The sequence below is a fragment of the Aulonocara stuartgranti genome (genome assembly GCF_965226115.1).
Source record: "Aulonocara stuartgranti genome assembly, chromosome: 7".
Taxonomy (NCBI): domain Eukaryota; kingdom Metazoa; phylum Chordata; class Actinopteri; order Cichliformes; family Cichlidae; genus Aulonocara; species Aulonocara stuartgranti.
Genome location: NC_138945.1, coordinates 37,988,378 through 38,006,657, shown reverse-complemented (window position 1 = coordinate 38,006,657; position 18,280 = coordinate 37,988,378). Strand labels below are relative to the sequence as shown.

The window sequence follows — 18,280 nt, the reverse complement described above, 5'->3', positions numbered from 1 at the left end:
GGTTCAGAGAGTTTCTGTATAATCCCATTTATAATGTCAGTATAATTTCATAATTCTCCTCCCCACATTTCAGTGAGCATAATCTTGTTTCATAATCTTCAAGAGTTCGAGGCAGTTCAAGACATTATGCCAAATTTCATTTGAATTCATACTGTTTTATGATCCAGATGATCAGATTTGAGTACAGCTACAGGTGGAGAATTCACAGCCCTCTCCACCCCACAGTGCTTTCATTTAGTGGAAATAAACGATGATGGATGGAGTGTTTTCTTCTCCTGACCCTCCTCCCCGGTGCGTTTCTCATCCTCTGTGCAGGAAGAGAGCAAGTCACAGTGCCAGTAAGAGGAAGGGCAGCCAGAAGGACCTGCGGCCTCCGGACCTCTGGATCCACCACGAGGAGATGGAGATGAAGAACATGGAGAAAGCTCCCAGCATCGCACCGTCTGGCCACGATTCACCAATCCAGTCTTGCCAGGACCTCCCCCAGGTGGCACACAGCCAATCAGAGAGCCAGATGGGGAGCAAAAGCAGCCATTCAGGTACAGTACTGATTCTCATTTACCAATCAATTTAGTATATAATGTGTATAGCAAAGCTTCATTTAGTTACACTTATATTTTTTATGTGTTTAATTAGATTTAATCTTATAGTTTCTCTTTATTTTACATCATTACGTTTAAGATAAATGGGTTATGAATCTTGGTTTAATTAGCTGTGTAAACAGGCCTAATTAATAATGATAAGAACACAAAAGTATCAAATAAAGATCTTTTCCAAGTGGAAAATGGAACGCTAAACCTAAATCCTAATCCAAGGAAATGAAGATGTCTGAATCCCTGATTGGGTTTTGATTGTGATGTTCCAGGAGCAGATGCTGATGAGGTTTCCAGCAGTATCTCCACTTTGGAGCGTTCTCTGGCTGCCAGGAGAGGAACTCGAAGCAAAATGATGATTCCCATGGACTCGCAGCCGAGCAACACACGTAAGTAACGCAACAGAATATATGGATATTGCTACTGTGAAGCTAAGCTTTCATATATGAAGTACTATTTTGAAGCATTTTGGCCTCTGACATGGGTGTGTTTGTTTGTTTGTTTTGTTTTTTATAGCTAGAAATGATAACTTGGTTAGCAAGCTGGATCCTAATAACTGCACAGGTGAAACACATATGTTGCTAATAAAATACTAAACTTCTCGGACAGTCTGCTCAACCATTTTATTTGTCAGATAATTGCATTAAGGATGCTCCATAAAGCACTAAAGGTCCAGTTCAGTTCATCCAATTAGTCTAATTGAATTGTTGGAATCACAGACTGTATATAAATAATGAACGTAGCTTCTGGGGGAGCACCCCCTGGTTTGTTGTAAAGCTTCAAATGCATCTCAGCCTCATCTGAGGCTTTTTTATACCATGCTTTATTCTCATTTTTTACTTTAATTAGGACCTTAATTTACAAAATAAACTTTGTGTTTTCTTCAATAAGACTCATAACTAGTGGTTGGGAACACACACTCATCACAAAAGTGTTTATTGAGGTCAGAGAGCACCAGAGCTGAGAGTTATTTTCTATCAGAATTCTTAATAGCCCAAAGTGTGTTTTCCAAACACAGGAGTCGCCCTCCAGTAGACATCTGGAAAACTGTGGGTTTAAGACACTTTTGCAGTGGATTCACAATCATTTAAGCTCTTCTATTTATCATGATTGTTTAGAGCTCTTTGCCTCTCGATCGCTCTCCTTCTTGGTCATGCAGCCCTCGCAGCCTGGAGGTTTGTTGCGGCTCATTGTCCTGCTGAAAACAAACAGTGTTCCCAGGGATGGTGTGAGCATTGTATCACCATATGCTTCACAGCAGGAACCTCCTTTACTACATCTCACAAACACATAAAACCAAAGTTCCTATGACATCAAAGCCCTGATTTCCACTGGTCTGACGTCTATTCCTTTTCTCTCTTCTTCCAAATAGTTCTCTTCTTCTGCATATCATTGCCGTTCTGTAGTTCAGCTATGATGGCCTGATTTTCACAGTCAAACTAAGAGTGTTTGATCTTTGAAACAGCGACTAAATTCCTTTTAAGGAGGATGGAGGGATGGTAGTGGCATAATTAAGATGACTTTTACCCAGGAGACATGAGTTTGAGATCCATGCGGGACTCTTTTTCTTTATTGCACAGTTTTCTATTCTTTTTGGTTGCTTTTTTCTAGGTTAGTAGTCCATCAGAGATTTTATATGCACTTATTCACACAACTGCAAAAGCCCTGATGCTTTGGTTACTTTCTGTTCATTGGTGATGTGCAATGAGTGATTATTATTAATATCAATTATTTTATGGACTAAAAAAATCCCCCAAGTACTGGATTTGATGGAAAGCGTTACAAAATCCTCTCTCTTGTTGCAACTAAGCTCTGACTCGGATCCATCGGTAAATTGATTGTCATCATCCAGTGTGAAACTTTTGCATGTCTTGGGCAACACAAACTTTTAGCCTCCTCCTTTCCTGAGAAGTGGTTCAGCTCTAAGTTTACCAAATTGGGTCACCTATAAATTCATTTATCTTCTGATGGTGGGGTCAGGTTTGTTCTACCTCGTGGTGCTTTAGTCCTTATCCACCTTATCTAGCTACAATTTGTTTATGGTTCATGGAGTTCGCCCTTGAAACCTGACAATATAGCCATTATTTTATTATAATAAAGCTTCTGTGCTTCTACTAAGAATATGGGAATTTTGACACTATTACTTGGTTTTGATGCCATTATTTCCAGACACTTAATTTTCAGTCAGAGTGGCTGGTAGTTGTGAAATAGTACATACAGAACAGCACTGAATTTGTTCATAGTTGCTGGGAAAATGTAGAACGCTAACACACAAACCCAGTGACCACTCAGTCAGTGACCTTTTCTCCAAAGCAACTCAGGTAGTCAGTAATGTCTAATTTGTGTAGGGTGACTTTACTGCACCACAGTAAAGTGACCAGCTTCAGTTAACCTGAAACTAGCAATGAGTGGATAAACATCAGTTAGCTAGCCTACATTATCTGAGGTAGTAATTGTTCTTCATTTCTCAAGGTTACGGGTTAAATAACAGTTGTTATTTTAAACATCAGGAAAAATATGGAAAATCACTTTCCTGAAAATTGGTGAAGCTCACACATGCATTCTTATTTCTGTCTAAAGCTAGTGAGATATCATCACATTTGATGTAAAATCTGTGACTGAAAATTTCAAAATCACATATAATTAAAGAGCTCTGCAGTTTCTCAGATTAACTTGGGAGCATACTGAACTGAGCGTATTTTACATTATGCTCAATATACGTCATTGCTCTTGCTATTGGTGCTTGAGCTTTCACATGGTACCTCCAGATGATGTCTCCAGTGGCCAGTTGCCTTAGGGTGATGATGATGATGATGATGATGATAGTCAGAGAGTTCATCTTTCTTTGACTTTCCAACTTTCTTTGGGAGGTTTAGATGTAAAAAGTCTTTCAGGCAAAAGCAAAGTTGAAGAGAGGCGTTCACACTTGCACCAACTTTCTCACACTGATAATTAGCCTGTTCATTCCCTCAGAACGACTCAGAGGACAGAGTGGAGGGGAGATCTGAGGACACGCCATTGACGAGGGGATGAGCCTGGGAAAGACAAAATGAGGAAGGAGAGGCAAGCAGCGAAAAACTGGAAGAGAGTTGGCAAGATGAAGCGGGAAAAAAGGAATGTTGCTGTGAAACCTCAAAGATTCGGTTTACAGTGTGCGACTCCAGCAGTGGCTCTGATCAGATCACATGAGGGGTTTCACATCAGACACAAGAGCAGCCAGTCAACACGGCTGTGACTGTAAAAGTTTTACCAAAGACGTGATTGCATTTGTACTTTTCTTTGTCACTCACACTGATTAATGAGTACTGAGCCATTAAATTCCGTGTTCTACAACCACCTAATGGAGTCTGGTGAAGTTAAACAGCAGTTTACGGTTGGCTGGTCAGCACAACTTTAATTTTAAAGACGTTTATTGTAATGCATACCACACTATCTAAAAACAGACCCCTAAATTCTGCACTCTGTTTGGATGAATTTAAAGCATTAGTCTGTAACAGTGAGTCATCAGTGTAGAAAGAATAGCTGGAGTTTGATACAAACTGAGTTTTCTATCTCATTCACTACTGTTTTTCTCCAGATATCATCGTATCTCAAAGATAATTTGGCTATACCTCTTTAGGGTGTTATTCCCTGTATCAGAACTGGCTGTTTTCGATATTAAAATACTTCATTTAAAGGCACATTCTGCAAAGAGGTCTCTAGTGATCACTGCTGTGTAATTTGGCAGATTTGCAGTTTTAGAAATGATTCTTTGACTTAAGTACTCTAACTCATCATAATTCTCATGGAAAAAAACAACAAGTTGGTAGCACCTTGTAGAAGCTTTTCAGTTCATAGCGTAAGGCCCTGTTCCTCTCAGAGAAGACTGTGGATAAAAGGAGCATGGCCACCGTGACATCAGCAGTTTCACATTATTGATATTACCATCTTTTTTAATATTATAATATTATCTAATATTTGAGTATTTGGAGAGGGTCTGCGATACATTGGCAGCCTGTCCAGACTGTACCCCAGCTCCTGCTCTATGAAAGCTAGAATAGGCTCTAGCCCAACAGTGAGGGACCAACATCCCAAACAAAATCAGTGACTTTCATTGATGCCTAGAAATGTCTGTCAGCTATCACTGACTGACTGACTGTGTCAGCAGTTCCCTAAAACACAAAAGTTATGGTCATAACCCAAAATGTAGGTTACAGTAAGCCAACACAACCAGCACTCACAAACATGAAACAGACCTATGTCAAACACCATCCCTTCAAACAGCACACAGCTGATGGCTTAGCCAAGGCTGAGATCTTAATAGAAACATAAAGTCACTGTAATGCCCCGGTCTTGCCACTAAAAAAACCCACCCAAATGATTACCTCTTGTTACATGATTTAGGAAAGTACAAACTGACGGTCAGGATTAAAATCCTTTACTTAAACCATTTAACGCCATTAGAAGAATGTTAACTCTGGTTTAAAGGGTCAGTCCAAGTCATCTCCTCCAGTATTTCTTCAGACATGTCATGTCCCTTCATTTTTATCATACCCCTTTTGAAGCTCTTGCAGTCCTTAATTACACCAGTCTCCTGTCATTTCCATAAGACACCTTTTAACTGTAGCACTTGTGAAGTCTCTAAAGCCGTCTAAGACTATGTCAAATTCTGTTTGATGTGCATCACCCTCGTCGGCTCATCCTCGCACCAACTCTGTCCCACTTCCAGAATCGCAGTGACACCTCCTCCTGTCCCAGCACCCATCGCACTGTGGGTGGAGTTCATAGTGTAGGCACTTGATTTTAAACAGCTGTTTGTATAAAACTGTTTCCTTTCACCATGAGGTTGATGCAGAACATCTGCAGAATCTCTGTGATACCAAATTGTGTCTATGAACCAGTTTTGTGCACAGAAGCAGGTTGTCTAATTACGGTGTTCTCTCTCTGTGGAGTGAATATGTTTTCAGTCACATCAGTGAGCAGAATGTTTCACATTGTAATTACCCTGCTCTCAGTCTGGCTGCATGTCTTGAAGGATTTGTGTCCTCTTTTCTCTCTTTTATTTCTTCTTCTTCTGATGTGCAGTTGCTGCTGTTGTTTAACCCAGTTGTAACAAACTGGAGTCACTGAGGTGAAGCGTAGCATCCAGGTTATAATGCTGTGTGGTTATTTCTGGAGAGAGTGAGTCAGCGGCCAAGTGATAATTCTTGTTAGCATGTGACAAGGACTGTGAGTTTACATAAATGTGGGTGTTTGTGATATGTGGGTCACCGTAAAGCAGGAAAACCCTCTGGCTTCCTCTGCCAACACTCAGACCTGTTTCCTATTCTATTTTTTCCCTCTTCCTATCTTTTTTATTTGCTGTCATGTTTCACATTTCATAGATTTTCCTTTTATTTTATTGTTTTTTGGAAGTTCTGTCAAAGACTTCTCTGTTCTAAGCTGTGGCACTGCATCTTTTAGAAATACCGTTTCTCTTTCTGTAAAAATAGAAAAGCTTTAAGGTATTTTTTGTTTTTGGAGAGGGAAGTTAAAGACAATACTGAACTGAAAAACACTAGAAAGTGGACGTTCCAGTCATAGTTTATAATACAATTAGTAATCTGTTTAAATAGGCAGCATATTTTTGTTGGATTTAATTCACTAAACACCTAAAGTATATCAAAAACCACGCTAACAGTTCTTTATCTTCAAATTTGAGTGCATATAGTTAAAAATAAATCTCCAGTGTTGTGCAAAACTCTTGAGCCACCCTTCATTTCTTTATATTTTGCTTCCAAGGAACCAGGCTTTCTTGTGATTTTTTTGAAAGTGGTCTTGAGATATGATTTTCTTTCAGAAGATTTTCTTTGCGTATCGGCTGCTTTTTCACTGATGTTCAGTCCACTCGGTGTTTTTCGTTTGAGCCACTTTGATATATCAATCATTCAAGCATAAAAATGCATCTGTTTCAAAGCATGAACCAGTGTTTACATATTTACACATTTTAATAAATCACTGTATCTATTTCTCATTTTCCTGTGTAATTATAAAGGAATTCTGGTGGAGAGTCCCAGATTTTAAGCCATATGCGAATGTTCCCAAGAGGATCATGGACCCCTATTGATCCTCTACCTAATCACACGAGCCAAGGTGTGAAAAAAGGTGTGGTCACAATTGTTTTTACTGTGTCCATGATGCTCTTGGGGACACTTCCAATAGGGCTTAAGTTGAGGAGCTGAGACTTTCAGGTGGAGCTTAGAGTATAACTACTGCTCCTCCACATCAAAGCGAGACAGTTGAGGTGGTTCAGGCATCTGACCCAGGATGCTTCCTGGACGCACCCCAGGTGTTTTGTATCAGTTTTACCAGTCGGAAACCCCGGGGCAGACCCAGGATACGCTGAACAGATCGTGTCTCCTGACTGACTTGGAAAGGCTTTGTTGTGCAGCAGATAGGAACTGGAGGAGGTGGGTGAGAAAAGGGAGCTCTGCTTAGACTGTTCCCCAAGGAACCCAGACCTGAATACTGAATCAGGGCTAGAAAATGGATGGATGGAAAATCCTGCACAAAAACACACATGTCAATAAAGGTTTTTAAATTGAATTCTAACTGTCAAAAGAGACAGATGGCCAGTTTTCTTCTCCAGCTGCTTCTTCCTCTTTGAAACCCAGAGGTTATTACACTAAACCATCATCAATACCAGCATCGATCAGACAGTATTGATAATGGCAGGGCTGTGATCAGCAGCTTTAGGAGGTGTGTGTGTGTGTGCTCATTTAAACAGAGTCAGGGTTTCATTACAGCAGCAGGACGACCAGAGATGAGCAAGTCTGGTCAATACACTTATTGGCGGAGAATATTGATGAGCTTGGTGCAGTGAGGTGGGGAGCTACAGGTTTATGGAGGTTTTGTAAGAGGGTGAGAAGGAGGCCAGAGATAAGAGGAGACAGAAATACAGATAGAGATCACAAAATGCTGAATTTTGCATAAGAGGATATAAAAAAAATGCTGTTACATGAAGTCACGTAAAATTAACAAAGTAAAAGTCACAAAGGCATTAAATAGAAATAAAAAAGAAGGAGTGATAAAGAAACCATACAGAAAGAAAAATATTGAGCAAAAACAGAGACAAGAATGGATAAAAAGTTTGATCAACAATGACACAAGCACACTGAGATGAAACCCAAATAAAACTGATAGAAAACTGTGAGAGTGAGAGAAGAAAGCCAGACCGGAGACACAAAGACACAGAAACAGCAGGTAGAGGTAGAGATCATCTGACGTCTGCAGAGCAGAGATGTTACAGCCGGGTTTTAAAAAAATGAAACAGAAAAATATCGAAGAAGCCTGGAGCTCCTTTAGCTTAAGCAAAATGCAAGAGACATAAACAAAGAGCGAAACAGTGTGGACCCTGCAGGGGTTTAAGAATAACGCACGTTCCACCAAATCAATTACAAACAATTTACTTAAATGTTCTCAATATTTCCCCCATTAAATAAAAAGCAATCAAAGCAAATAAAAAGTCTACTAGTGCAGTCACTACTGTCATGCATGACATTACAAACACCGAAAGTGTGTTGAAAAGCTATTTACAATTTCAGTCAAATTGCCTTTTTTGTTAATTTAATGTGCAAATGTCCCTAATGCATTTGTCAGTTTGCAGCTATCTTCATAATGAACGTGTCAGTTGGATGTTCACTGACACTGATTTTATTCTGTATTTATTTCTTTCCTGCTAAAGTTTTCAGTCATGGTTGTAGTTTGTTTGAATGCTAACACGGTTCCTTTGTTTACTGCAGCCTGTCTGCAGTCATAATAAGACATTTTTAAATTCTTTTAATTTAAATCAAATTTCTAGCACAAGAGTTTGGTCCTTGCGCTTCCTGAGATATCCAACATGCCTCACAGACAGCAAGCCCTAGATCTGTTGGAACTCCACCATCCCTCCTTTTCCTCCTCTCTAATCCCCGCCCTGCCCGTGCTGGCAAATTCTTTGGAGCAATCCTTCTACTCATGCCTTCAGGACTTCTCAGTCCAGGCAGTCATTCCCTTGATGGCTTACAACCTCCTTCAAGATCTAAGTTGCAATAAATCTTTCTTCATCATCTTTTTTCGAGTCTTTGCCCAACTGGGGCCCGCTGACTTCTGTTCAACAAAATGTTCAGCAAATTGAGGTTCCAATGACACGAGATAAAAGACATACCAACTCGTGTCATATACAACCATATGATATTTTAACCAAGATCACTACGTTTACCTAATCCTGATAAAAAGTCCTCTCTTGCCTTAATCTTACGACACTGATATAAGATTTGTGTTTTGTGTAACTACACCAGATACTCGTTGTTGACAGCGGTGAAAACTGTATCTGAATGTTCATAAAAAGTTGTCTGCATACACCAAAGCAGCAAAAAACTCATTGCCCCGAAATGCAGAACTGACCGCCACAGTAAATCCTTTGTGCCGGTGGCAATAAGACTGTATAACTCTTCCACAGAAGCTTCTTCTTTTAAGGCTGCGCTCAGGACCTCTTCAGAGGAAGCTCATCTCTGCTGCTTGTATTCTCTCTTATCCTTACAACAATATACTGGTACCCATACACTTCCCCATTATTTGTAAAAAAAAAAAAAAGACCAGCAAGACTTGGGAAGCACTTCATTCCCAACCATGAGTGGGCATTTTGGCCTGCAGGAAGTGTACAACTTGATAAAGCCAACAGGGCCAGGTCACCTGAGGTCACCAGATCAGAAAGCTCCACACAGAAAATCTTTAACACATGGTGAAGGGATGATGTCCAGCTCTGTCTGGGAACTAGTCTGCCCCTAGTGTATACCAAGCTCTCCTTTTGGTTGCACAAGGACTGAGTAGTCTGTAGCAATGAGCCGAACGCTCCACACAGAACACCCCCTCAGGGACTTGTTGAACACAAATCACACGGAGATTGGTTGGGCAAAGTCCTGCACACCGCCCAATAACTTTGAGAGGGTAAAGAGAACTCTGTATTAAAAGTAATGAAAAAAGTACATTTGATTCAATATTTTATGAATCTGTGTAATTTACCATCCGTGGTTTTTTTTACACTGACTGAAACTCAGCAAGTCCGCCAGCTATACAGTTACACTGCTCATTTGTCATGCTACCATCTGAAAAGCTCCATGCCAGTTTACACAATTTATTCTCATTCAAGTCGAATAAGTATATTTCACAAAGTGTTGAAAATATCAATTTAATAATCTTCACAATTATTATAATGACTAGTAAGAAAAATATCTTTATAAGCATTGTTATTCCCCAGATCTTTTATCTATCCACTTTTGAGAAACATAGATGAAAACAAAAATGGAGAAAACTGTTTACAACAAAATGTTAAACCTTGGGTCGTGTTTCTTTTTTCTTTTTTTGGATTGATTTCCTTACAGCAGGCTGGTGAGCCTTTAATTCAGTATTACATTGAAAATATCTTTGTAGAAAACAGAAATGGGCTGTTGCAAATGTTTTCTTTTGAACACTTTTTTTTCCTTATTAAACATTCATTTATATTCAGAAACACAATGCTGAATTCACCTCCAGCCTGAATGGAGGTGCGTAAAGAAGACACAGCTGGAGAGAGACAAAGAGAGAAATATGTGCACACACACACACACACACACACACACACACACACACACACACACACAAAAACAAACAAACACTGACGGGTGCCTCTTATCTTTTAAACAGCTTGGAGAAGCAGTGTGTGTGTGTGTGTGTGTGTGTGTGTGTGTGTGGACCTGAGGCAGTGTAATCAGTCTCAGTGAGTTTGAGTCCCTGCAGTTTCCTCTCAAGGTCACAATATGAACTCTATTGGCTCCGACTGACTGTCTGCTTTACAGTCGGTGGGACTGTTACAGGGCTGCTGATAACATCATTAACACTGTGACATTATAAAAAACTTCTTCCACCACAGATCGTACTTCTTACGCTTCTCCCTTTCTGTCCGCTGGCATAGCTCTTTGGTTACCATGGATATGTACATGCAGGTGCTTCACTGGTTGCTGTTCTTCAGTGCAGTGAACTTCCAGGTCTCCTAACTAATGAATAGCTGCGAAAAAGAACAGTCTGTACATGGTGAAAAACTATCTTTGCTGTCATGATTTACAAATACTACACCTGGATGATTCAGGATAGTTAGTGGAGTTTGAAATGCAGGTTTTCATACAGAAAAAAGAAAATTTATGTTAATAGCAGCAATAATAATAATAATAATAATAACAGTGTTTAGAATGATATTAGAATTCTGCTGCTGTTTCTTTTTTGTGATACTCAGAATCTGAAATGTAATGTCTTCTAACATGTGAATCGTGCTGTGCAGCTTTACAGTCATGTCAAAAGTTGTCTCAGGTTTCTCTCCAGTACCCTTTGCTTCATTAGCTTAGAAAATGACCTTTGTAAGTGTCTCTGATTGCTCTGGGGGACTCTTTGCCCACTCATCTTTATGCGTTGCTTCTTTGACATTCTGCCATTCTCATAATGTCCCATCACAGAATTTAAAGTCTCAGCTTTTACTAGAATATTGCAATTTGAGTCTTTTTTTCCAGCTATTATGTTGAAGAGTTTGTGCTGTACTTGGGATCATTGTCATGTTGAGTGATCCTACTGTGCTAAGCTTTAACTGTGAGATGCACTGCCTCACATGTGAATACTTTGGTATAGAGAGGAGTTCATGGTTGAGTCCTGTGGCTTCAAGAACAAGCTCCAATCATCACCCCTACACCACTGTGCTTGACGGTTGGTATGAGGTGTAGTTCATTGTGGCCACACATTTCTCCTGATAACCCTTCCAATGATGCCATACTTGTTCAGTCTTCTTCAGTTTGCCATTAACTTTATTTAACCTGCTAACTGATTCTTGATGAATCCCAAATGTAGATTTTGGGTTTTGTTTGGAGTTTCTCTGAGGCTTGGAAGTTCTGACCTCTGGGTGAATTTGCTGGAAAAGATGGAAAGACAAAAACGTATCCTTTTATACAGATGCTTACGTTTGCTGATTACGTGAGTGATTAGCACTTGATTAGCATTGGGCTGGTACTCAAACTCCTCCTTTTTCACAGGAATGCATAGAGTAAACTGACTTTCTCACATGACTGCACATAAGATAACTTTCCCTGAATGTCTACTTGATACCATGAAACAGATAAATGAGATCATTTGAAACTATCCAGCACTATAACATATACAGCAGGATAACCCTAAAGTAAGGATAAATTGGTGCCATGTATCCAATTGGACAAATCCTAAAACAACTTCTCAGTCAGTGTTGTCACAGTCTACTCAGCTTTACTCTCACATTCTGTTTTTTCTCACACAAATAAGCAACCACAAGGGTAAAAGAGTTAAAACTTTTCATTTAAAACTTCATCATACTACGGAAGCGTAGAGCTGCCACCCAGGCAAAAGAAAAATACAAGTGTATCACGTTATAACGTGAAAGGTTTATTGTTCTAACAAGATACTTTTCCTGTTTGTACAATATACTTTTCACGTTTGAACAACATAATATCACGTTATTACAATATACATAATTATCACGTTCGTACAATATAAATATTATATTGTACAAACAGGAAACGTATCTTGTTAGAACAATAAACCTTTCACGTTATAACGTGATACACTTGTATTTTTCTTTTGCCTGGGTGGCAGCTCTACGTATCATACACCAAAACTTTGTGTGAAAAAAAATTTCATTGACAAAAAGAACAAAAATATTTTTTTAAGTCCACTCGCAAAACTGACTAAAATTGAAATAAAACTTTTAGAAAATCTCTAAAGTTTGACTTTTTAAAATGTGTAAACCTAACAAGTATGAGAAGGCGTTTCTGCATTTTTAATGAGACCAAGGTTTCCACATGATTGTGAGTAAAACAATATTTTTTAAATACGCTTTCTTTCCGCTGACAAATATCCTCGTATTAGAATTAAGATTAAGAAAACATTAATGGTCAAACTAGGCATGAGCTAAAATGAGCAAACACACATCTGAAATTGAAAAACGAAACTGAAATAAACATAAAAACTTTCTGTGCAATGACTAATATTGGTGGCCCTGACTCGTTTGGCTCTGTCGCTGGTTTGCTGACTCCTGTGCGTGTCTGCTCTGTCACTGCTATCAGCCTGCTTCTTTATACATCTGTTTCAGTGGTGCTCACAGTTTGTTTTCCCACTCTGACTCATGTATCGCTGCCTCATCTCTCGCTGGTTGAGTTATGTGATCAGTGCTGTGTGTTTGCTTGTTCGGCTTCTGCGTGTTTGCCGGCAAGATTACACAAACACCGCTGAGCCAGATTTCATGACGGTGGAGAGATGCAGCACGATCAAAGGAAGAATCCGTTGAGTTTTGGTCCTGATCAGTTCTTCATAAGCTTTATAAAAAAGGCACTGGCATCGGTGGAACGTGAAATCGCAATCTCTGTGTGGTCTGCAGGTTTACTGTCTCTGTTTCAGTGTGGGTCACTGGAACACTCACCCTGTTGCTCTTTCTGTTTCAGCGGTGGTCAGTGCCATCCCGGTGCCAACCCTGGACTCCTCGCAGTATCCTGGGATTCTGCCTTCTCCCTCGTGTGGCTTCACTCACAACAAGTTTAGCCTGAGACCAATGCCTTTCCCCAGCCTGACTGTGGACAGAGGATACACACCAGGTACTTTGATGCCATTACTATACGTCTAATCGACAACAGGTAGCTCTGTGGCCAGGAGGCAACAAAAGGTGTGAAAGAAAACTCTGATGTCTGCTTTCTACACTTTCTTATTTCCATGTGATATGTTTAGATTAACCTTTATGTTGTGCCAACAACATAAACTGCTGTAGTTTGCGCAGTCAGCAAAGGAGATTTCTTCCTATGTATATTTATAACTGAACACTGAGGCCAAGAAACACGTTGTTGGTTACCAATACTAGTTCATTTTATTTTACCGTCAAATTACAAATTTCTTCTTTCGGGTGTCCAGCAGTCATGACATTACAGGTCTACATTTACAAATGTAGAGGATGTCCTCATTCTAAGGGGCTTTTGCATTACTAAAAGATCATCTTGCTAGTTAAGACATGTAAAACGTATAAGCTAATCAGTGACACAAAGCAAATAAAATAGAAATAAAATATTACAAATATTACTGTTGTTCTTATGGGAGTGACAGTTGCAGTGACATTGTAGGTAAACTGCTTTGTTGTACATTGAATGTGACACATGGGAGAACCAAAGCAACAACATGATCTCGCACTTACAAGAGGATGATGAAATGAACGTAACATATATTGGATTTGTTAGGAATCTTTCTGAAAAAAACATATAGACGTTCATAATTGCTGTATATGTGATGATGTTCGTGCACATTTTAGTTCAGTGACATACAATATATTCATGGTATGAACTTGTCAACTAAACATGAAACATTAAATGTTATTATTATTATTATTAAAATTTTTTTGCTAACCTGCAGATGTTTGAATGTATGACAGACATCTGTTATATTAAAATCAAAGAGCCATACTTATTTAAAAATAAATATTTTGCCAAAGTAACGGTGATCAAATAGTAAAAATTTGAATGGCAGCAGTGAGGGGGCGGGGCCTAATGATTTCTCAAACTAATATGAGAGAAAAACTAAGCACATTAACTTGCTACATCTGTATATGCTAATATTGTTGTTATGCATGTAGAACTGTCATAGATAGAAGTAAACATGTAACTTTTCCAACTGTTTGCCCACTGTTCATTTCCTTTATCTCACTGTTGTATTAAAGTCTCGGTTTGCTGCAGGGCTAAATGGTAAACGGCATGGTGGGGAGCAGTAATTCAGTAATTCAATAATTGGCTAATTCCTGGTTGGCTCGTATCAGTGATATAACAACAGCAGAGAGGCAGAGTCAGTGGACGGCCTGACACAACACGAAGGTTGATCGCTGCTGGCAAAGCACACAAGAGTGGAGGCGGGTGGGGCAGCTAATGATAGAGAAAGGCAAATATAATGAGAAAGCTGCTAATGAAGGAAAAACGATAGAGACGTACACGCAATGAGATACAACAATGGACTCTGCTGATTATAAAGGAAAAGATAGAAGATTAGGGCCAGAACGAGTCAACTATGTTCCCCAAATAACATAGACAGTAGCAATACCCAATCTGGGAGCTTTAGACTCTGCTGCTATGTGGCTAATTAAACTAAGACATTGATCCCTGTAGAACTTCTTAGATAAATTTAAGTCAATTCATTAGCATGGTAAAATACTGAATCCTCCCGAATCTCGATGGTTACACCAGCATGCTCTTTGAATCCAAATGATCCAATTCATCTGCTTTCTGCTCTGAACAACTTAATGTTTATGTACTTTATAGCTCTCCTCTTTTTCAAGTAGATGACATTGTCTCAAAGTTTTTTGGAATATTGTAGGAGGAAATTTATGTACATCCTTTCATGCATGCAGCCTTGGACATGATGACAGAAGCTGCGTGGTGTGGCTGAAATAGTCCCACCATGTTCATATTACCATACCATCTCATGTCACATGACAGTATTTTGGTCATGTGTTAAAATGTAACTATTTTCTCTTTTTAGTCCAGGCTTACATTGTGTGTTCACTCGGTGCTAACCCTAATTCATGTCCATAACTCTAACCCAAGTAGAAGCACTTTTTTGGGAAAAAAACAATAGTTATTTTAATTTATCAGATTAACTGATTGTATTTTTTCGTCATTGACAACATGTATATGGAGCATATTTTTTAAATGACATATTCTAATAGTACAGGGTTCTGATTAAGGTTAGGACAATCACTAATGATGTTCGAGACCATCTGTCACTGGTTAGAGGTGAGGAAAAGGAGACAGAACAGATGTTAGTAATTAAAGAGTAGTGAGGAAAAACAAAATGAACCACTTGCTTTTGTTTTTTTATTTTGTTTTTTCCCATCATTATTTCAGCACGTGTTTTTGAGGGGTTTAGTAAGGGAGTCATGTTGATGTCCTCTTACGAGAGTTCTCAGTGGTGGATATTAAAAATGTATGCCTCAGACTTTATGCCTCAGTTCTTTGAAAGATTTGATAACATCAGACTCATAATCTTGTCAAGGCCTTTGAAGGTGCAGCGAGTAAATGTAAGTGTCTGCTCTTCCTGGCAAATATGGTTACCCTGTATTGCGCCGTACTGACACATAAACTTTGGTTCTTTTAAAGATTTCCTCATGTCATACAAGGTTAAGCAGATTCTTACTTTAAAGAAGTTATGATACCTGGGTGTAAAGAACATTTTAGTGCCATCATTCATTTCTTATTTTAGTGTCCTTGCTCTGGTCTCCATTTATTACCGGAACATATAACCACAGAGACTGCAGTTTATTTTCTGTTATTTAAACCAGGTTATCAGTTTTGCCTGAGTCCCTGCACCGTACAGTTACACTAACACTGCCATATGTAGCATTTTCCCTACAGTCTAATTGTCTAAATGTGAAGTTTCTCAAATAACCATCTTTTAATATAACATTTACATTCCTGTGAGTTAGCCAAATGAAATGAATATTGTGTTTCTTGCTATTCGTTTTTCCTTTAAAGGCATTTGGTGTTTTCAGTATTCAAGTGTATTCATGTAGACCTGCGAGTCACTATTTTAAAAATCCATTTTATTTTTTGCAGTGAATTGTTATGGAGAATGTTACCAACTTTCCTCCTGATAGAGGAGGTAATGCAGATGTATTTTCTTCAAAACTAGATTCTTGGAAAAACACAAATTATTGTTTCTTCTCATCGTCTCTCTGAGCTTTTTGAAAGTCTTCTATTTTTATGTCTCGGTCCCCTCTTGTCACTTTTTTCCTCCCCCTCTCATTTTTACTCTTTAACTGCGCTCACGTTCCTTCTCTCGGCTCTCCCTCTACATTCTCCTTCTTGTCTCAGCTGCTTAATGAACGCACAGCAGCTCTACATACAATAACCAGCTTTCCAATGTTCTCTCTGATCAAACTGGCTGTTGTTACACAAGCAGGAGTTTCATCTCTCACGACACATGAGAGTCAAGTTTCTGCACGCTGAAGATTTTTTTTATTGTCTTTTCCTTTAACAAGAAGCTCTTCTCCTTTTTTCCTCTCATATGTGTCTTTGACAAGATAAAACAGGGTTTCGCAGTGTGGAGAAATTCATCCAGCAGAGAAGCACCAGCATGAAGCTTCACATTCAACAAGAAACAGAATAAAACTAAGACCTGGCAGGGTTTCTCTATGCCAGAGGAGGAGATTGGCATTTTAAATAAAGTGTTAAATTATACAGATGAGATTTATTAAATTTTAAAGACGACTGGATAAATGACAAGCTGTAACTTCGTGAGAGAAGACAAACACAGTAACTGCAACACAGTAGTGGAATTTCAACAAGTTTAAGGCCCAAATTTACATGTTCCCTCTGGCCCGTTGTGATATTTATTACTACTTGAGTGTAAGGATGTCTGCTTTTTAAAGGATAATGGACAATTACTAGATTGTACTTGCCTTGTAGTGCCAAAGAACACAATTAAAATTCAGCACGATCTCTTTCCAGAATTTATAACCGTGTTACTCAGACTTGTTGTGATTAGTCTGTCTTTTCTCTGACCGTTCTTTTGCTCTTCGAAAATGGCTAATAGGATATTTTGTCTTTTCTCTCAAATTCCCCTCGCTAATATTTCTCATCTCTTCTTAACCTCGCATTGAATCTTTTTTTTTTTTTACCTCCTTCTTGCTTAACATGCTACATCCGTTTATCTGCTTCCCCATTCTTAGCTTTGTCCACAGATGCCTCCTCCAATCCTCTTCTCCAGCAACAGCCTCCAACACAACAGACTGCTCCTCTCCTCCCCGGTTCCTCAGCCCCGCCTGGGGAGCACCTTCCCTCGATAGGCCCAGTCCCGGGTGCAGCCACTGCAGCGGCAGAGGAGGCCCAGGGTGGGAGCGGTCGGACCATCCCGACAGCCTGTGTGCGGCCCACCCATCCACTAAGAAGCTTCACCAACCCACTGCTGCCACCACCCATGGGGACCATCGACCCCAAGGTGTACACTTCTATGCTGCCACAGTCCAGTGAGTACCGCTGCTTAATGCATGTGTTATGACTAATAATGTAGGATTTCTTATAATGGACCAGGACTGATTGTAGTGTTCTTGGCAGGAATAATTTTCCTGGAATCAGCAGCTAAACCTCTAGTGGCTGATTGAGTTTTCAAAAATGCTCAGATTTCAGTCTAAATTGTTTATCTTTTGACTTTAGATGATTCTGCTGGAGTTTCTTTCTGTTAAAAGGGAGTTTTTCCTTTCTACCATCTCCAAGTGCTTTCTCATAAAAGGTCATCTGATTATTTGGGTTTCTTTCTAGTACTGTACAGTCTTTACCCAAGGAACTTTATATTGTAGACTGTTGTTTTGATTTGGTGCACTGAACTGAATTATCTGATTATAGATTATCAGTGATTGTTGTTGTTTCTTTGCTTAAGGAATGATGGATTCAATTCAATTTTATTAATATATTTAGATTTTATTGACACCAAATAATAACAACAGTTGATTCACTGTGCTTTCTAATGTGATGTAAAGACCCTACAATAATACAACAAACTCTTCTCTCCTGGGCACACGTGGTGAAGCTGAGAGCAAAGGACAGAAACTAGCACAAAAGGACATCAAAATAAAGTAGAGACTGTTACTCTGACCTAAAATAAACTGAGTGGAT

General features: G+C 39.2%; 1 protein-coding gene across 1 annotated transcript in view; it reads left to right on the top strand.

Moving 5' to 3' along the window:
* dcc (DCC netrin 1 receptor) overlaps nt 1-18,280 on the top strand; it is a 353,610-nt gene that overhangs the window by 294,573 nt on the left and 40,757 nt on the right. The window contains exons 24-27 of the mRNA XM_082541635.1: nt 316-539; nt 866-982; nt 13,082-13,231; nt 17,338-17,634. Coding sequence (XP_082397761.1) covers nt 316-539; nt 866-982; nt 13,082-13,231; nt 17,338-17,634 — 788 coding nt within the window. The remainder of the gene's footprint in view (nt 1-315; nt 540-865; nt 983-13,081; nt 13,232-17,337; nt 17,635-18,280) is intronic.